The sequence below is a fragment of the Dryobates pubescens genome, chromosome 6 (genome assembly GCF_014839835.1).
Source record: "Dryobates pubescens isolate bDryPub1 chromosome 6, bDryPub1.pri, whole genome shotgun sequence".
Taxonomy (NCBI): domain Eukaryota; kingdom Metazoa; phylum Chordata; class Aves; order Piciformes; family Picidae; genus Dryobates; species Dryobates pubescens.
The window spans coordinates 30347872-30369289 of record NC_071617.1 but is presented as its reverse complement, the minus strand read 5'-3'; the positions used below and the strand labels follow the sequence as shown (position 1 = coordinate 30369289).

The following is a 21418-nucleotide window of genomic DNA, read 5'->3' as shown; positions in this document are numbered from 1 at the left end:
CAAGTATAAGATTAGAAGATATACACTATTTCATCACTTTTTTCCTTAGCCTGTTCAACAAACTTGGCTCCCTGGTGGTTTCTACCACCTTGGAGGGGTCAATCTTGGCTTCTTAAAGGTTGACACCAATTTGGAGGGATTGGTTTTGGCCTTCTGGAGGGTTTTCACCACCTTTTGAGGGGTCAAGCTTGTCTCTTTGATGGTTACTCCCACCTTGGAGGGGTCAATATTGGCTCCTTCATGGTTTCCATCACCTTGCAATGGCCAACTTTGGCTCCTCAACCACCTTAGAAGGGTCAAGCTCAACTTCTTGAAGGTCTCTACCACCTTGAGGCCAACCTTAGCTCTTCTCCATTTTATGAGGTTTTTCTGGTTACAAAGTTTAACTTTTTTTACAAATGGGGCTGGAAGGATGATCCAGGGAACTACAGGTCTGTCAGTCTGGTCTCTGCCAGGAAAGGTCACGGAGCCGGTCATCCTGAGTGCCATCACACAGCACTTACAAGACAACCAGGCCCAATCAGCATGGGTTTATGAAAGGCAGGTCCTGCCTGACTAATCTGATCTCCCACAGTACGGTGACCTGCCTAGTGGATGAGAGACATTGTCTACTGGGAGTTTTACTAAAGCCTTTGACACTGTCTCCCACAGCATTCTCCTTCAGAAACTCAAGGCACATGGCTTGGATAAGTGCACTCCGCACTGGATTAAAAAAACTGTCTGGATGGCTGGGCCCAAAGTCTGGTGGTGAATGGAGTGAAGTCTGGCTGGCACCCAGTTACTAGTGGCATCCCCAGGATTCAGCAGTAGGGCCTGTCCTCTTCAATATATTTATCAATGATCTGCATGAGGGGATTGAGTGCACCCTCAGTAAATTTGCTGATGACACCAAGATGCGTGGCTGTGTTATCAGCTAAAGGGTAGAGAGGCTTTGCAGCAGGACCTGGACAGGTTAGACTGATGGGCCAAGGCTAATTGTATGAAGTTTACAAGGCCAAGTGCCAGGTCCTCCACCTAGGTCACACCAACCCCATTGTAAACTGCAGACTTGGGGATGTGTGATTGGAAAGATGTGGCTTGGAAAGGGACATGGGGGTTCTGGCTGACAGTTGATTAATTATGAGTCATCAGTGTGCACAGGTGGCCAAGAAAGCCAATGGCATCTTGGCTTGTATTAGAAACACTGTGGCCAGCAGGAATAGGGAGGTGATTGTCTCCCTGTACTCAGCACTGGTAAGGCCACACCTCAAGTATTGTGTGCAGTTCTGGGCCACACTCTGCAACAGGAACGTTGTGGCTCTGGAACATGTTCAGAGAAGGGCAATGAGGCTGGTGAAGGGCCTGGAACACAAGGCCTATGAGGAGTGTCTGAGGGAGCTGGCATTGCTCTCTGAGGGGAGACATCATCGCTCTCTACACCTACCTGAAGGGAGGTTGGAACGAGGAGGGGGCAGCCTCTTCTCCTTGGTGGCAAGTGACAGGACTAGATGAAATGGTTTCAAGCTGTGCCAGGGGAGGCTCAAGCTGGATGCTAGGAACTATTTCTTCAGAGAGAGGATTATCAGACATTGGAATGGTCTGCCCAGGACAGTGGTGGAGTCACTGTCCCCAGAGGTGTTTAAGCAGCCTGTGAACCTGGTGCTTAGGGACATGGTTTAGTGTTGACTCTTCAGTGCTGGGTTGAAGGCTGGACTAGATGATCTTTGAGGGTTCTTCCAACCTGATGTTTTCTGTGATTCTGATTCTATGAACAGCAAGGACCTTTTTGTGGGCAAAACATTTTAAAGCATTTGCATCACTCTGAACAAACATGCTTTTCAAGGGGGCAGAGGAAGAGAAGTTTTTCACAGTCAGTAATCTCAGCTTGCAATGGACTCTCGCATTCAATACATCTACCCATTTCCCTAAGAAAAAAAAATAATTAATGTTCCTGATTTTCTTGTGCAATTCCAGTCACTAGAAGAAGATTACAGGCCATAAACTGTACGCTCAGTACATTATTCATTTGTCCAGTATATACACCAACCAGTTCACTGGAAGACCCATCTGCAGGAGCGTTGCAGTAAGTGTTCCGAATGTCCCAGACACGGACTGAATTGTCCATTGAAGCTGAAGCAATTAAGCTGCTGTCAGGGCTAAAAGTAAGGCTGGTTATGTTGTCCGTGTGACCCCTCAGTTCTTTGTAAAGTGTTCCTGATGCTAAGTCCCACAGCTTCAGCCGCTGGTCTTCACCTGCTGAGGCCAGGTACTTACCATTGGGAGAAAATGCAAGCGCTAAGACGGGACCACGGTGCCCGGTGAAAAGACGTACAGAGTTGCCTTGCTGAGTGCTCCACAAGCGCACAGTTTTGTCCGTGGAGCCTGTTGCTAAGTAGTTGGAATTGGGGTGGAACTTGACACAGTCTACATCTGCCAAATGGCCTGCGTATATTCGCAGTGGGTACGTCCGATCGAATGACCAGAGCCTTGCAGTGCGATCATGGGAACCGCTGGCAAAGTACAGACTGCAGGGGCTAATGTCTAAATCCCAGACAGGATAGGCATGTCCTTGGTACAACACAGTGTTTGTAAAACTTCCGAGGTCCCAATATCTGATGGACATGTCCTCAGAACAAGATAAGAGTCCTGAACTGTCTGAAAGGAACCTTGTGCTGTACACAGGTCCACAGTGTCCTCTCAGGATCTTCATTTCTGTGCCTGCACTGTCATCCTCTTCTTCCTGGTTGGGAAGAAGAAAAAGAAATGAGAAAGGAAAGCGTGTTTATCTGTTCAACAAACACAGGAACCTCCATGAGGAAAGTAGGTGAGTGTTAATACAGAAGATAATTTAAATGTGGCACATTCTGTGCAACACTGAATCAGAAGCATTGCTAGAGCATTTTCTGCTAAGATAATACTGAAAGAGATGGTGAGATAAAACCTTTATATAAAAGGTCTTATCTTAGTTTTGAGTAGCCTCATCCTCACTCCAGGAGGCACCTTGACCTTGGACTATAGGCAGATAAGGAAAAAATATTTTATGACATTTTCCTACTTGTTAAAAAAAACACTTACTCTCTGTTCACTTCCACTAAATTTGGCTAAGATGTTGAAAGCAGATCTTGGCACCTGTTCTTTTGCTGTGATCATTATTGGAAATGAATCTCATAGTGGAGAAAAAGAAACACAGATGTCTTAAAAAGCAGGAGATGGAAAGACAAACCACATTTGACAAGCTGTCTGATGGACATTCTTTCTTAGCCCAACATGTGCACAGAAACCCAGAAAGGCCATACCACCTGTTTCTCCACGCAAGCTCCATCATAATGCTTTCACATCCTCGCCCTTCAAGAACCTTTAATAGCAAATGGATGCAGCTTATTTAGGTCTAAGGTTCTATTTTTTGGGGTAGATGATGAGTAATCACAAAGAGGATGGCACTGGAAACCTTTTAATTCTGTAAATCTTCAAATTAAGGACCAGAGTCAACGAGTAAAGGCTTTCACATCTAAAGACTGTTTGGTGAGCTATGCTAAAGGAATTCTCCCAGTAAGAGGTTAAGACTCTGGAAGCATACTCAAGTAACACCACTCAACACTCAAATGCTATAGACTATGAAAAGTTTCCACAAATTTCAACTCAAGACAGCATCCCTGCCTGACAAGCTGGGCTCTCACAGTCTGCAAGATAACCATGGCAAGACTACTTTTGCTCAGGGCTGTCAGGTAGACACTTTTCCTCAGTACTGAATCAGTTAACACTCATCCATGAACAATCTCTGCACATCAAATTCAACAGAATGTCAGCTTGTTTGTAAGCCACCTCTTTATCACTGCAAACTGACCTGTTTCCTGCAGAAAGAGCACTTCCTGCCGCAGGAGGAAACCCTGTTCCCTAGGGGTCCCAGACTGCTGATGACCTATGAAAGGCAGCATGCCCCAAGCAGCTTTCTTGGCTGACACAATGTCTCCTATCCCTCTGACCTCAAGACCCACAGTTTTGCTTCAGGCTTAGCAATAGTCCTGAAAGCTCTTCATCTCTGGTGGTTTCAAATCTCACATCAGAGATGAGCAAACTCCGACTTAGCTCACTGCCTTTCTCCACCTCCACTGTGTTTTTAGCACTGGGCAGCAAGCCATGTTTAGAAATGCTAATTCTCTTCGGAGTAGTCATGCCCACGGGAGTTTTATGATGTGGCTGAGAGCCAACTTCATCTCTACTAAGGAGCTGAGGCAGAGAGAAATTGCAGGCTCTAGCATGCAAATCCCCATTCTTACTCAAATTGCCTTTTCTACTTCAGATAGCACATTGCTTGCTGTAATCCACAGAATCTCTAGGCTATGTTACCACATTAAAGGAGAGATGCTGATACCTGGAGCATTTTCTACTATTTAATTATGACCATAAGTTTCCTGACAAGTTACCAGGAGAAGCCCATTCAAGTTACCCATAGTTTCTGTAAATTCTGGAAGTCCAGGTACTTAATTTTATGCTTTCAGATTCATCTGGGGCTATTTGGACTGTGTGCAAGCACAGACTCTTTTACAAGCACCTAACTCTTCTCGTAGCAGAAGCAGCAGCTTATTTGACAATGCCTTCTGCAGTACCCAAAACCATACTCCTATATGGTGACAGGCAGCAAGTCTTATCCCTGACTTCTGATTGATACCCACTTAGCTTATCAACTGCACCCTGCTGTTACAGCCCACCAAAAATGTCATAGCTGTAATGTTTCGGAGTCTCTAAGTTTTCCATTCCTCTCTATCCAGTCAGTCTGCTGACCAGATTAACAAAGCAGCTAGGAGTGCAGCCATTACATTACTGCCTTACAAAACCAAGATTAATTTCTTGGTGAGATCAAGCATACTCTTCCATGCATCCCACAGCTACTACCATGTAGGTGATCATTAGCAGCAGCTATAGAAAGGTTGCAACCTGTGCAATAAATCAGCAGGGAGGCAGGAAATCCCTCTTTGCAGTATTTTTTCAGGATTCAAATTTCACACACAGAATATGTTGAGAACTAGCCAGATATCCATTAGTTCCTTCTGAAGTGGAAGTGTTTTTGTGTTGATCACTTAGCAGGTGAAACATCCTTTTCTGTCTTTCTCTTCTCACTAAAAATACCTAAGGGCAGAGTTTTGTTTATTTTGGAAGAGCAGAGAGAGCTTGCTGTATGCAGAGATCTATGGTTAGGGATTGCTTTGTTAGCTTGAGAACTAGAGGCAGGCATCCAGGTGAGAGAGCACAACAGGCACTGCTTCCCAGGTTAACCCTTTTGGCAGAGTGAGCAGGTGGATGAGTCAAACTAGCTCAAAATAGAGCTATGAACTAGTTTTCATTATAAGCTGCTGGAGTTCATAGGATGTCTGACATGGAAAACAAATGTCAGTAACCTGCAACACAGGAGAATTTCTCTAGTAAATCAGCAAGACAACTCCTTTGGCTCCAGACTATAGAAAAATTAGGTATGACCAGCTTATCAGGAATGTTGTATTAGCTTCTTTTGGCATGTAGGCCACATACTTGCATATTGTATGTGTATTACAAAAGAGCCATGGAAGCTGGAGTACAAATGGCTCTTGTTGGCTATTTGATATTTTGTGTATCCTGCAGTGTTTGTGCACAGGTCTATAACCAAAAACTGGTCAAAGACCAGCACAGACCAAAGTCATTATTGCCCTGAATAACTTCTACCACTGCCAAAACAAGTAGTGACCTGATCAGGAGTTCAAAGTTAAGAGAGAATACCAGCCTGAACACCCTGCTGGTCACATGTCTCTAGTGCAAATGAAAGCCTGCTATGACTACAAAGGAAATAAATTCCAGTATCTGGAAGCAAACCTTTAAGTGAAAATACACAGGGGTGTGTGTGTATATATATAAAATATATAAAAATGAGGTTGAGACATGGCAAAAATGTTGAGAATGACATTTTTTATTAGTCCATGTAAAACTTTTGTGTCTCTAAGGTCAAAATTATCTCCAAGGTGTAGTGTTAGTGAGTTTTGCTCAGTGTGACGCTCTGGTGTACTTCATTAGCACTGTCTTGCTTCTTGGCAACAAGAGAGGCTTACTATACTATTTTCTTTACTATTCTATTTTCTTTTATAGTAGCATCTCACAAATGCCACTTTCTAGTCTCTCTCACTTATGGTCCAGTGTAAAAATGCAGCTTTGCAGATGGATGCATTTGCCTCTTTGCAATTTTGGCTTGCTCATCACTGGCACTACATAAATAAACAGTAGAAACCAATACTCACTGTTCCAAGCCACAACAGTGGCAGCCTTTTAATTCAGTGAAAAATAAGTGCTGACCACAATCAGCTCTGCTCCTAAGACTCTGCCTTTAAGTGGTAGTAGTCCATCAAGTGGTAATGAGCAGGGATGATGCTGACATCTTGGTGAATGATAGATGGGAGGGAGCAATAGGAAATGCCCTGCAAAGAGCCATGGAATCTGCTCCCTCCTCTTTCCTTGCTAGATCACTTCTGTAGGCAGGTAAGAGATCTTCCCTTTTGACATTTTAAGAGCACTACAGGATGAGAAAGATGACACCACCTAAGACCACCTGTTACTAGTTAAAAAAACCAAACCCAAACAGACAAAGGATGTGTGCATGTGAGAGATCTTTTGTTTGGTTGGGGTTTTTTGAGGTTATCATTGTTGCTTTTGGAGGCTCATTCATTCCCTTGAAGCTTATGCTGGGTAGGAGATCAAGATAGTTTTCATGAGCTAGGTAATTGCTTGCTGTTTACAAGGTTAAATGCATCACCAATAAATTTTTGGGGGTCCAGATAGCTGCATGCAGAACTCCATTACTGGTTTAAGTAATAGTTGAGAAGTTAGGCAGTGTGTTCATAGAGATATCATTTGGAAGGTGTCCTGTGTAACAAAGTATGCCAACATTTATGTTCTTTTGTTTCTTAATAGTATTTTTTTATATTATACTGAAATAACACTATAACTTATACTTGCTCACTGAGATTTTCTGCTCACTACTGAAGAACAAGGTTGTTTTTTTTTAAGCTTATGGTAGCAGTATTGATTGTCCAGTCCTATCCTATAACTAAAATCTGTTTTGATGATTCTTCTTCTCAAAATGGATAGTTCAAATAATAAAAAGTAACTTTTAGTGTGTGTTTGTATGTAGTTTATTGATTAAAATAGGTTTATATAACTGAATTCCTTGTTGGAGAAAATGCATACAGCAAGCTCTCTGTACTCTTCCAAAATAAACAGAACCCTGCCACTAGGTATTTTTAGTGAGAAGAAAAACACAAAAAAAGGATGTTTTGCCTGCTAAGTGCTCAACACAAAAACAAAGGAGGCACCATTTTTTTTTTCTCCCCCCCTTCAGGAGAAAGGTGATTAAACAGTCATTACAAATTTTGAAGATGTAAGATGCTACATTAGCAGCTGTGGCAGAAAGGAGGAAACATGCGACTAGAAGGCAAAAAAAGCCCAGAAAGTAAACTAGAAGATGCTATCTAGCCCAGCATGTGAAGGCACACTCATGCCTGTCCTTGTCTCCAGTGCTCCAGAATGGGAAGCCTCTGAAGTTTCTACACTTAACAGAGATACTTTGCATAATTTTTCCATGCTAACTCTTCACCTTTGGTTGAGTTGTGAAATACAATTTTGCACTTAGGCATCTCTCCTCCTTCCTGAGGCCTCGGAACAGCCTCTTTTGGCTCTTTCCTTACTTTGTCTCTAAGGTAAGGGAGCCTTCTCTAGTCACCTGTCCTTACTGGGCTGCCCATGTACTGTCATCTGTTCAAGGACAGTTGGAAGAGGGAATTTGGTGCCTAGCACTAACAAACCATGACCTCTGCACAAACTCGTTGCACCTTAATGCAGCATTTACAGCCACCACAAGAAAGAACAAGGATGAGAGTAGGGTATAAATTTGTGCATCAAAGCAGACAAGTTGTGGAACAGCCTAACTGTCTCCTAAGACACCACTAGATACTCCATAATGCATGCCTAAAATAGGTCAGCAGAAAGGATAGGAGCAGGGAAAAAGGGGTATCCAGACCTCCTCATCCAGGATGTCACAAGCCAAACGGATGCGGGACACATCAACAAGGTGCGGCTCAGATTTCAACTTCCTGGAACGCAGGCTCCATAGCTTCACACACGAATTATCAAAACCAGCAGCAAGCAGCTTGCTATTTGGTGAAATCTCTGCAGTGTTCAGCAACTGCTCCGTGTTATAGAAGGCATAGAAACAGATGGTTGTTAAGGAAGGGGGCCCATCCTTGACACGTTTAATGCTGTCCTGCAGTAAATCCAGGGCCGCCTCATTCTGCAGAATGGAAGCTGGCACGTCACTGGGTTCCAGGCCATTGCTCTCATTGCGTGAGGAGCTCCCACCAGCATAGAGCTGGTAGTCAGTCCTCTTTGCAGGCTGCACATCCAGGTGAATGTGCAAGGTCAAGACTTTGCACAGGGCATTGTTGTTGTCACTTTGGAGGTAGCGAAGAAGGTAGTTGTAGCTGTCCTCTTGAAGGCGGATGACATACTTGTTGTCCAGAAAAGCCCGAAGCTTCAAGTTGGACAGGATATCTTGAATAGTCATGGTAGTCTGCAACTGCTCAATGATATCCTTCTGGCTGGCATTCTGCAAGAACATGCCATGGAAGCGGCTGTAAAAACTGTCCACTGTGCTTTTTAGGCCATTCTGGACCATGTTCAGATGGAGGTAGACAAAGAGGGGATACAGAAGAGGCATCACTTCATGGCTGTGCTGAGAATCTGAATCTGCATAAAAAACAGCAACAAACTTTGAATGACTTCTCTATCCACTTTCTACTGAGAATAAAGCAGAGCAAGGGCAATTGCTGCAAAAAGTCTTGACAGTGGTATCAGAGACCATGCAAGAGGAGACTTCTGTTGGCAAATCTAAGTGGACCTCTTCTGTCACCTAGAGGGTATACACAGGGTATACCTATGACAGATATCAACAGAGATTGAAGTCAGTGAGGTACCCTGCCAGAACAAAATCCAGGGATTTCAAAACCTTTTTAGGTGTGGGCCAGCAATTAAAATATTGCCTCATAAAACATGATGGTGGAGTTGTCCCCATTTACTTAAGAAGAAAACCTGTGCTGTTTCCCCCCACCCCCCCACCCCAACAAATGGACTTAAAATTTTATTCACTGTATTTAAAATAGTATTTAGGCTGCTTAAGGCAAAATTATTTACCTAGCTTGTGTTTGCCTAAGCTTTGGCAGCTTCCCCTCATACCCCCAGCTTCAAAATAACTTGCTTGGGATGGAACTCATTTGTCTCCAGGGGAAAGGAAGCTAGTTTCCAAAACGTCCTGCAATATGCAGTGCTCTTGTTTCATTCCTGTGCCAGCTCATGTGCACTTTTTCTCTCCCCTCTCTGCCAAGGCAAATCCCAGCAGTATTTCCTAGTACACAGCGTAACAAACTCCCGATTAGGCTGTGCTGTACCTTGCTGACTGATCTGTGCAACAGCTCCACCCCTCCACCAGCTTCTCAGGACTGTTTCCCTCCCACATTCAGCTGGCTGCAAGGAGCTCTAAGTAGTGGAGCCCTGCTATAGAACACCATAGCAACATATAGGGCCACAGTAATGAATTATCAGAGAACCAAATGGTCCAAATTACTGGAACAAAATAGACACTGCTGATCCTCTAACAGCATTGCTTCTTTTCAACTTATTCTTCCTTCTTACCACTCAACAATTCATACTCCTTTGTTCCCCTTTCTGTTGAGCACCCTTTTTGACTTTCTCTGGTCCATGATGCATCTGTCTACCATTTCTCTGTGAATAACTATGGGGTGTGTGTGCAGTGTATACACACATATTTGCCTACTTAGGCATCCCTCTCCCACTGAAACTGGGCCAAAGCCAGACAAAGTAGGGGCCTGTACACAGTAAAAGCTCTAAGCAGCCAGCAGAAATGCAACAAGGGGAAGGACCTAACTCCGCAGTGGAGAGAAAAAAGGAAGAGAGATGAAGTTAACAGAAGCAGGAAAAACAAAATGCCCCCTAGGAACCCATGAAAAGAGGTTATGGGAGACAGGTCTGCCTAGCCTGGAAAAGACTAAGTAGGTATCCAGCCGCTGCCTTCAGTGTCCAGTGGGACATTATGGAGGAAAAGGAGCCAGTCTCTTCTCAGAGGTGTTCAGTGAAAGAACAGGACACAAGCTGCTTAAGGAAAATGCTCACCAAACTGTTCAGCCCTACAGCTGGGGCTCAGAGGTGCAGAGCAGTGTCCACACTTTTTGATTTTCAAAACCTCTGTGGATGAGGCCTGGAGCAACTTGATCATATTCTGATCTTGCCTTGCTTTGAGCAGCTGGTTAAACTCGAGACGTCTAAAGTAATTCCTTAAGTATTCAGTGGTCCTAAACCCCTGCCTACTTCTCAGTGCCTCTGAGGGCAGGCATCACAGAAATGAGAAATGTCCTCCTGTGCTTTGTGGCTGACTGGCAAGTTACTCCCTTGCAAATCCATCAATTTTTATGTGTAAGAAATCAAAACGGTGCAAGAGGGACTAAAAAAGATTAAAACAGTCAATCTGAAGAACAAAACCCAGCTCAGCACTTCCCCAAGCAATATTTAAGGCACTGAACAGAGCAGTCATACTTCCCAGGAATCTATCAAAGCATAAGGATTTACCTCCAATAAAAAGTGCACTGAAGTGCAATAGTGTTGAACTACTGTAGATGGTAAGGCTGAGACTTCACTGTTTTCTGCCTTTGCCTGCCTCCTTCCCTTTCCTGTCAACATCTACAAGGAATATTAATCCCAGTGTTATGCTCACTGGGATCAAATCCCTTCACTGGGCAAATGCAGATGTGCCCAAAGCGGGGAGGAGTGGCAATCTCACTTTCCTTGGTACCATTCTCTAAAAATCCTACTGGCTTCCTTCCTCTCACATTTGAGACTCATAAGAAATAAGGACAATCCCAGGAATATCTTTTAAAAAACATTTTAAAATTATGATTAAAAAAAAAAGACACCTTAATTGTCTTCTGTATCACACTGTACAGAATGACAATCTTTAAACTTTGCCATATACCTTCAGTCTTAAAACCAGTACAGATAAATGTAAGGTAACAAATTCTCCCTTAAAAAACCCACACCAATCACGAATAAAATTAAAAAAAAACCTAGACTAGGAGACAGCAGAGAACTACACTCATTTCAGGTACTTCCCTCTTCCTACCTTGCTGCCTGATATTTACCTGTGAGAAAATTGCGCAATCGTCCAAATTGTACTTCATATTGCTGTGGCTCTGCCAGGCAGGGAGCTGCAGACACAACGTTGGCACAACCAGATTCAGATTGGACTGTGAAATAAAGTAAGTAAAAATTAAACAGGAATTTGAGGAGTTTCTTGTAAAACCTAAGGTAATGTAGCCAGCAAAATGACTTATCTTTCAAACTGTCCAGGGATGACAGTCTGAAGCATGTAAACATGGCATTAACAATCCAGAAAGATCATGAATGAGTAAATATACTGAACGCTTAAAACACAAACAACGAACTTAAAATATCACCAACCTGCTCTCCCCCAGAATACATTTTTAAGTTTTAATAGACAACCTTAAGGTCTGAAGAAATTCAGAGTAACATCATACATCCCTTACCAGTTTTACAAGATACTCAGTGGTTTAACAACTTTTCACCAAAAAAGGGCGAGTAAAGCAATCTACAATTTCATCCAGGACAAAACTTTTTTCAGCGGGACCTACCAAACATCATGGACAGAAGGCCTGCAGTGACAGTCTCCAAGGTTCAAATTCCTTCTCCCAGTCATTATAATTTACAACAAACAAGAATCATTATAATTTACCAGTCTCCTGGATGTGGTGGTGAAAACACATTGAACCTGTAAGCAAACACTTAGTAGTTCTTAAACATGTACTCCCCTCCGAGTATTTTTAGATTAAAGGGCACCTGCTATCTGACCACAAACCCAGTTGTTATGGTCTCCCAAGATGGCATTAAACCAATTTTCAGAACAAATGCCAATTCTGGTGAAAGTGGTTCTGAACTGTTTAGAAAGGACTCTCCTCTGGCACCTAACCTTTGCTCTTCTAGCCTCTCAGACTCCAACAGAGGACTTTGCACAAATTTACAGGCACCCACCAACACACCCCAAGCGTATACACATACTGGTGATTAGAAACAGGAGTTATGAAATTGTAAGTCACATGTTTATTCATCTACTCTTCTAAGAAAAGCAAAGAAGGGCAAGAAGTTTCACTGCTTTCCCTTACTATCTTTTTTCAGTTCATAACTATATTCCCCTCCACAAAACCTATTTTTATTACTTCCACTTTCAATTACTACCTTCTTTCAGACTTCCTTGCCCCATTGCTTTTCATCCTTTGCCTTTCCACTACTGATTGATTTCTTTTTGGTTCACACACAGAGGCACAACTGACAGCTTTGGAAATCTATAAACATCACCAAATGTTCACATGCTAAAAAGCTAGGCCAGCCTCCAGCTCATCTCAATGCTTCTAATTAGGAAGAGATCGGCACATGCTATACTGGCAGCCTGTTGCTATTTTGCTCTCTCTTTCAAGACACAGACTATCTTCCAGGAGTTCATGGAAATCTAGAAGGTATGTTTAGCAACTTCCCAGGGCAAGCAGAATTCATCATTGGAAACAAAGCAGAGCTATGCTCATCATCCCTTCACAGGAAAAAACCAGAACAGTTTCCAGCACAGATACCCTATCTCTCTCAAATCAGTTTAGAAATAAACAAATATAACCTGCTGAAAGACTACAGTTGAAAGACACACTGTGCTTTCTACAGCTTGGCTGATTCAGAAACTCAAAGCTGGTAAGAACTTCAAGCTCACTTACTGAAACTACTTAACAGCTTCAGCAAAAAAACTCTGACTTAAGATTTATTATAATCAATATTCAGCATGAGAAAGTAAACTGCATACATGCACACACAGTAACTCAAAAATGCTTAGAGACAGTTTTCAATGCCATCATACAATTAATTGTAAAAACAAAGAAAAAGATCAACATCAGGGCCTGTCTTTTATGCTGTATCACATGGCTACAATACAAGGGTCAATTCTTCACAGCATTCCAGTGGCCTCAATCAGTAGGAATGACAATGACTTGTCACCTTGCTCATACCATGCAAGGTCAAACTACTGTCCTTGGATTTCAAGGTGCTTCCTCCATGCCACCTATTCAACTTTCTCTGCATAAGCAACTTAATTCCAAAAAGAGGAACATCATCTTTGAAGCTATGTCTGACTGGGCAATCCTACTGTCCTACTGTTTCAGTAATGATGCTAGTGCATGTTCCCATCAAGAAAACAATAAATGAACTCTACATAGCAGACAGCTATAACAAGTTGTCTCAGTCCAAAAGTTAGGAAGCAGACACGGTTCTTTTTGAACATTCCTGTGAGTGAAACTGACACAAATGAGGTCAGCTATCATGACAAGTCTATTTATTAGAGGGAAAATGGAGCAAACAAAGCAGATAAGGAAAGAAATGGGAGAGAAAAATATGAAGAAAAGAGAGCGAGAGAATCCCCTATAGTCCTTCTTTGGCAGGGGGTGGGGGAGGGAGGGAGGGAGGGAGAGATGTCCTTGGGCTGCTGCTTACAGCCTCACATGTCCCCGGTCATGTTCCCCCAGTAAGCTGGCATAGCCCAGGGCTTTTATTATGTTCCTGGTTCATTCATCGTAGCTCCACCCGGCCCACACCCTAGTCACATTACAACGCATATGTGACTGCCAGGTGTGCTATCTTGGTGGGCAGAGCTGACTCATCAAGCAGGTCGTTCATGATGATCTTATCTTTGTTAAGACACTTCTCAGTTCCTAATGTAATCACCACATCACCAGGTGATTTACATGTTCAAGAGAGGATTCTCTCAAGTTCAAATTCTTTTCTTTTCAAGACTTTGTATCAACCAGAACTACAAAAAGGATCAAGAGCTCAATTGATTCCAAATTAAGAGTAAATTTTCAGACCTATTTTTCTCCTGGTGGAAATAAACGACTGGCCCAGTCCTTTTAATATATCAATAAATCTACCATAGCTTCTGAAAATCTGTTGGAAACATCTGCTGGAAACATCTGCTCCTTGACTTCCAGTAATTGCAGCCAGCTATGCAACTTGATAGCAAATGCAAAGGAACTCACTCCTAACTTGGGGATATGGACAGTACCCTCCTGGTCTTGTGTGCTCGCTATGAGCAGCATTACTTACAGCTAACTGTAAAGTGTTTAACAGCTGCCAATTCCTCTTATATAAGTGTGATGACATCATTGTCTATCCGTTCTGATACCATGGACAATATTAGAGGAACCTGTTCCTCAGTCACTCAAAATTTTTGTTCTTACTATTCTTCTAGTTTTCTGCACAAATATAGGACAGTCTGAGGAAGATCTGCGCTTCATTTTACTGCAGATGTGATTGGATGGGGTGCTAGATTATCTCATCTGGGCTCCCTTTCCCAAGGAAGGTTGGACCAATGATCTTTTGAGGTCCTTTCCAACCTTGGCTGCTCTATGATTTTGTGAAAACAGCTGGACAGATATGGCAAGTCTATGAAGCAATGGAAAAGGGCTGAACTGGAGAGACTCTGAAAGAAGATGAAAAGAAATGCTGAGGTAAAACTGAGAAACAAAACTATTTAAAACTAAAACTGGAGGACACACTTCACTGTAAAAGAAATCATAGAATTGAAGACAAGTAAACCACTCTTCCATTTATATAGGCTGGTTAAATTTGAAGTCAAACGAAACAGCTGAACAAAGAATAGTTTTATTAAGGATCAAGTGAAAACATCTTCAGAGAAAAACATATCTGATCACCTTAATAAAGCAACACAGGCTTTAGAATAGGGTCAGTTATTATTCAGTTGGCAAAACTAAGATGGCTGCAGCAGTATTTTCAGCCTCTCATCAGAACAAGTACAAGTCAGGGTTTTCTTTTCTGACAGTCATTCATGGAACTGCAGCATACCCACTGACAGCTTACTACGGGTGTGTTTGACAAGAAGTAGTAAGCAGCCGATACTTGAGAGTAGACCGTTTTCAATACTAATGAGAACTGATGACTAAGTTCTGAATCACCAGCCACAAAGTCCTTGCACTGACAAAAGGATACAGACGCATAAGAAGAAATTTAGTTATAGTATTTGGTAAAAGATTAGTGAAAAGGCAAAACTCAGTCACACAAACATTCATGCTCTCTATTGAAACATTTCTTTTCTGCATGATGCCATGTGAGAATGCAAAATTTTGTAATCCAGTTATTTTCTCCTACTTCAGATACTCATGTCCTCCTGGTATGGTTGGTCCCAAGTTCTAATCTCATTTCAATACTGACTTTTCTAACCACCTCTCACATAAAATCAAGAACAGTTCAGGATTTTCTTTGTTTCATTCTGCAAGCTTTTCTGAGAACAGCAAGGAAACAGAGTACTAAGAAGATGTAAGTAACTTCTAATAACAAAGCATTACCCAAATGCCTTCAGGTCCCCGAGAGAGTCAGCCTGAACATTCAACCACAAGTCGCTCATCTTTGCATTTTAACTATGACAAAATAATCTAGAAATGGAAAGAGCTACTTGGGCATCCAGTCTTATCTAGCTACAAGCACAGAGCTATGCAGCTACAAATGTTTTGTCAAATCAAGTTGTATCACAACTAACCAAGGTGTTCAGCAGTCTTTGTTATCAGCAGCTTTAACAGAAAATGTTTTCTCCTTGCACTTTGACTCAAAGATCAGCCCAACATTTTCTCGTACAAGTAAATTTAGTCTTTATAACCTCCACATGGTTTGCATCCTTTCAATATCTGTATGCACTCAAGCAATAATATAGTTTGTTATAACAAATGTAATAATAATGAAGACTGTCACAAACACAATTTCCTCTCTCAAGTGACAGAGTGGATCTCTCAGAACTGGAAAGCCCACTAGGCCAGAGCAAGAAACAGCCTGTATCACTCCTATTTCACATGATATAACTCTCCTAGAATAGAAAGGAACAATAGACTTTCCTGTTTCTCCTTCTCATCTAGAGTCTTCTCACCTCTATCCCAAAGCCACAGACCATGTCTTTGAAATATAGCATATGCATTTTCCACTACCCTGACCTGGTATTTCAGTCTGTTTCACTGTGAATCTTACTCTGTTAGGCAGTCACCACCATTTTCATTCTTCACGAGTTCATAAGTGATGCCAACTTCACACTGGAAAATTGCTTTATTTCAGAAAAAGAGCTGTTTGTATGTGCTGATAAACTCAAGTAATTTCCAATACACATACACTTGTCACAACTCTGCCAAGAAATATGCAAGGAAAACATAGTAGGGTTACCTGTGAGATTAGCTGCCATCTCTTCAGTGGTCTGACACAGCCTCAGCCCTTGTTTTAGGGGACCTTCTGAGTCCACATACTGACGACGCTTGAGGTAGCAGGACACTGCCATCTGAATCTGTTCTGTGCGTACACGTTTCATGACCTCAAAAAAAAAAGGACAATGAAGCTCTTGTTGTGTAGGTGTTCCCTGAGATCAATATACAATATAGCTATATTAAAACTGAAACAAAGGGCTCAATATTGTCACTGCTGATGTCAAACAACTTTAATTGAATTATGAAACAAAATCTTGATGCATTTGCCTCTTAATATTCGAGACACTTTAAATCAGATTGAAGAAGATATTTTTCTTCCTAATTCTACTTATTTCAGCAAGAAATCAAAAATACTTTTGAGAATTCTGGACTAAATCTGCAGTGGTGAAGTGAAGGACTTGTTTTTCTTAAAAGTAACTGTCAAAAAGGGAATGTTTCTCCACGGTGCTTTTTTGCAGTAGTAGTTTGGGAATTTGGTAATTTTCTGAATCCTCTGCTTGATAAGCCAACAAAATAATTCCAGAATAGTCAAAAGCATGAGAAATAAAGTACACAAAGAAGGAAATTTCAGAATCATAATGATTTAATTCTCACACCAAAATGGTGAGCTCAAGAAGCAAGAGCTTATCACTTGAAATTAAAGGTTATATCCAGACTAATGGCACTTCAGTCAGGTAAGTCCCCAGGAAAAAAAAATAAAAAATTAAAAACCAAACACCACCCCCACCCCCCAAGCAACTTTGAAGTTTCCTTTTTATATATATTGAAAGCCATCTTCACTAATACCGTTTAGTATTATTCAAAAGGGAGCCCAGTGACAGCTTTTAGCCTCTGGCTTGTAATCAAAGAACTTTGGTTAGATGAATGCCAATCACTCTCTTGCTATTGGAGTAGTTCCTGATTGCCAGCGATCTTGTGTAAAATCAATGGATATTGTAAAGAAGTTCAGATGATCTACAAGATTTTAAATAAAGCAGAACTAAGTAATAATTTCATTCTACTAGGACAGGTAAAGCCTACCTCAAGATAGCTCTATCTCTTACAGCCCACTACCAGTTACCTGCACGCATTTTACAAGTGCACATGGTTTCTACTTTGAGCAGCTAAGTTTGATTAAACAACTTCACAGAGAGACAAAGATGCCGTCCTCCTCAAAAGACCCGTATTTCTAACAAAACGACTACTCCAAAAATATGATTACAAATGAAACTTTTCTAATAGCCATGCACACTTCAGTGCTTATCCCTGTTGTTTGAACAATAAGCCCTCTATGAAGTTCCAAGCAGAGCTGGATGCAAGGCTTCAGCAAGTTACTTTAAACAGATATGTGGAATTGCACTCCTGCTTTGGCAAAAATCTTACAAATATTTCCTTTTGTTCTCACAGGTGAAATAACTGTTGAGGGTGGGGAAGGAACATAACAGGTGTGGAGCTTTCAAAGCATTTCCAAACAGACCCATTAAAATCATGAGTTTCAACCACAACTTTTTCCACTCCAAAAGCAAGCTTCCTTTTCATCTTCTGCTGCACAAAACTAGGAAAGACAGAATTCTAATGAAGCCCATGATGAAAGGTGGACACAGGGATAGACCAACATCTTAACATCCTCCTAAAAACATTCTTAACTAAGCTTCACAATGTATTTTGTTACCCGTGTTTCGGCCAGCAGCATGGACTCACACAGAGGCAACTTGTGCAGGTCCACACTAACACTTCTGCACAAAGTCTGCCATACAGTTTAGGTTAGGGTAGTAACTTAATTATGTCTGAGATGCTCTCACAGATGCTTATTTCAGGTCTAGAAACTCTTGGAGAGTTTGCATCTAGATTGCTAGATTTGTCTTATAATCCAAAAGAACGTTGTTCCTAAAAATGGCACGGAAGATTCAACTCTATGTTTTTGAAGCAGTTTAGCCAGTCACAGCTGTGCAAACCAGCCTCAGGTCTGTGACTCAATCACAAAGAGAGAGCATCTAGAAATATCTTCACCCATACTTTTCTGCTTCACTTACAGGATCAGTTTGTGCTACATCAGATTTGGTAGAAAACCCTTACACATTATGCCACAATATGCACATACAGATAATTCCTCATAAACTCATGATGGATCAGAGGAACTAAAAACTGGTGTGCAAAAGATGCACAACTCCAGAGACCCTTTGAAACGACAAACAAGAGGAGCACTGAGATCAATCTTTTCAAGCTGCTGAGCAAACAGGTGAATGCAGAGACAACAGTCAGTTTGAAATAACAGGCAAAAAAAAAGCAGTAGGCTACCCAGCAGTCTCAAATGCTGACATCAGGATTGGACATTTCAGCAGCAAGAGAAAGGCCTGGGAAAAAAGGCAGCTGATTCAAGTCCAAACTTTTTCAGAGCTTTGGGGATAACTGGAAGTCCCATTTTCTTTGGTCATAGCTAGCAAGGTGGTGTTTGCAGCTGCTTTATGCACCCTGTACAGTTTGTTGCTCCCATCATATGCCTTGTATACTTCTTCCAGCAGTCACTGTAGTGGGTGTTACAAGCAGTATCTCAAGATCTTTTGCTACTCCCAACAGGAACTAACTTACAAGAAATGCATCCACCAAAAACACCTGTTGTCATCAAACACATTGTCATCCCTACTTTCATTTCAGGTATTTGTTTCTTCATTCACTTTGCCTTTATACTTGACCCCCAGCACAAGACAGAGCAATGTCACAGGAGCAAGGAAAGCATTCATAAACAATGCAGAAAGAGCAAATCCAGCATTCCTACCAATACTATTTATCAAGCCTTCAGAATGAGAGTTTATCATAAAATAAACTTAAGGATGGCCTGCCAAAATGCCTTTAGCTGGGTTCAAGCTGAGTCAGTTCACAACAGGTCAAGAATGCACAATTTAAAGGCAAAAAAGAACAAGTCTGCCACTCTGACCTCTGACCAGTTTTAAGACTCTACCTCTCACCACTGAAGATAACCTCCAAAATACTAAACAAACTGAAAGCATATAGAGATCCCTGTCCATGCCTGAAAAAAGCTTGAAACAATTGTTCAGAAGTCCCATCTGCCTTGTTCCTCTCAGAGAGAACAATAAACACTAATGCCATAAACTATTTTTACTGGTAAAAAAAAATACATAGAAGAAAAATCACATCAGGAATCTGCACAGCTACAATGCAGTGTCTTTCTGCAGTGTCAAAGGCTAGAGCATGGGAAAAAAAAAAAGTATTAGGTTCATGTTTTGAGAAACCAGAAATATTGAAGTTCCTCTTTCCTAAAAAAACTGGAAATAAGCTGTTTACTAAGCACTTGGCCAAGGAAAATAATTTCCTGCCTGTGCTACATCTTGAATACAGGTTTAGGCAGAATCCATGGTCTCAAAATATTCCTGATACAGACATACAAAAAAAAGAGCTTGAAAACCAGCACCAGAAATGTTGCTCTTAAAGACTCTGCACTCCTGCCCTGACGGTGGAACTGTAGTCTCTTCAGTAGGCTGAGGAAAGACCTGTGAGCATCAGAGAACTGAGGATGTGCAATCTTAAAAAAACACAACTAAGCAAACCAGCAAAACAACCCACAAAAGCAAATTTTGAATATTGTCCAGTGAGAACTGTCTCAGGCCTCAGTGCTGGACAGAAGTATTAGTTTTTTCCTCTCTTATCACTACAGGTGAAATGTGGAGTCTACTAACAATGCAATCACGTACATTTTAATTTTGTGTCATTAATGTAAGATTTACAGAATTTCAGAATAAGCATGGGTAAATTTACACAACGGTAACTGTGAAGCTAAAGATATGGGACTTCACACATGCAGTGGCTGCAATTCAGAAAAACAGGCAAGTGGACATGACAAATCGACTTGGAGATGCGGTGTGGTGGTGGTGCAAAGTTGGAAAAGGGCTGCAGATAGCAGGAACTACAGAGATTAATTTTGCCTGTGCACTGACATTCATTCTAAGAGGCTGAGAGGACAAAGATGTGATTTTAGAAGAGCCTGTGTGCACTTTCCTTGGACCTAGATTTTGTTCACTGTCCACGGAATAAGCTTTTGCCAATTCTACAGCGTTGTTTTTTTTCCACCCGTGAAGACAGAGCCAAACAGTATGCTTCACCCATTTCACCTCCACTGTGCCACCTGGGCATGACTCCTGCCCACCACACACCACCTCACGCCTTCAGCCTCTACCACCTAGCCCTCCTCAGAGCGAACCGTGGTGCTGGACCAAGCGCCGCTCACCGGTAGGCCCTGTGAACAGAAACCCCACGAGGACCCACGCCGAGAGCCCTGCGGCGCCCCTGGCCCGTTCCAAAGGCGTCCCGCGCCGCTGCTGCCCGGGCAGTGCTGGCGGGTGGGACGCTGAAAGGACGCGAAAGCGCCAATCCTCCTCTATAAGAATTAAAAAAAATAAAGGGAAAAGGTAAAGGGAAGAGAAGCAGTGCGAGAAGCAGCAGCGAATTAAACCCACGCACTTTTTCAAGGAAAAAAAAAAAAAAAGATAATAATGAGATAAGCCCACCCCACTACATCCGAGCGCTGCGAAGGAGCCCGGCCTTATCTTCACCCGCGGCTGCCCCCGAGGGCCGCGTCTGTGCCCGAGGCCCTTCCCCCGGGGCAAACCAGCCTCTCGGGAACCTCTGGCCGGGCCGGGCTGGGCCTGGCCTGCGGGCCTCCGCCACGAGGCGGCTCGGCGGGACGCCCCGGGCTCGCTCCCGCCGTCGGCCGGCTGGCGCCGTTCCTCCCCTGCGCTCCCCTACCCCAGCCCCGTGCGCCTTCCCTCGCGCTGGTCCCCGCTCCCCGCTACTCACTGAGCATCGCAGGCAGCGGCGGCTGCGGCGGGAGGCGGGGGGCCAGCGGGGCCGGGGAGGGCGCTGTCACTACGCACAGGGGCGCGAGGCGCTGCCGGCGAGTGCGCCGCCACTGCCGCCTCCCCTGGGTGCCGGTGGTGGTGGCACTGGTACGGCCGGTGCTGCCCAGAAGACGGTGGCAGCTGCCGACGGCCGCTCCATGTCTGACTGACACACGCCGCGACGAGCGGGAGCGCGGGGGAGGGTGAACTGGG

General features: G+C 42.8%; 1 protein-coding gene across 2 annotated transcripts; it reads right to left on the bottom strand.

The window, feature by feature from the left end:
• Positions 1-455: 455 nt before the first annotated feature.
• TAF5L (TATA-box binding protein associated factor 5 like) lies at positions 456-21377 on the bottom strand. 2 transcript variants are annotated; one of them, XM_054162248.1, is made up of 5 exons: positions 21165-21377; positions 16336-16480; positions 11205-11309; positions 8018-8742; positions 456-2719 (listed from the first exon to the last, which is right to left on the bottom strand). In XM_054162248.1, the coding sequence occupies exons 2-5, from the start codon at positions 16475-16477 to the stop codon at positions 1922-1924; spliced, it is 1770 nt and encodes a 589-aa protein (XP_054018223.1). In that variant the 5' UTR covers positions 16478-16480; positions 21165-21377; the 3' UTR covers positions 456-1921. The 2 variants fall into 2 exon arrangements, with proteins under 2 accessions (XP_054018223.1, XP_054018225.1); XM_054162250.1 differs by lacking the exon at positions 21165-21377 and adding an exon at positions 18386-18409.
• Positions 21378-21418: the final 41 nt, after the last annotated feature.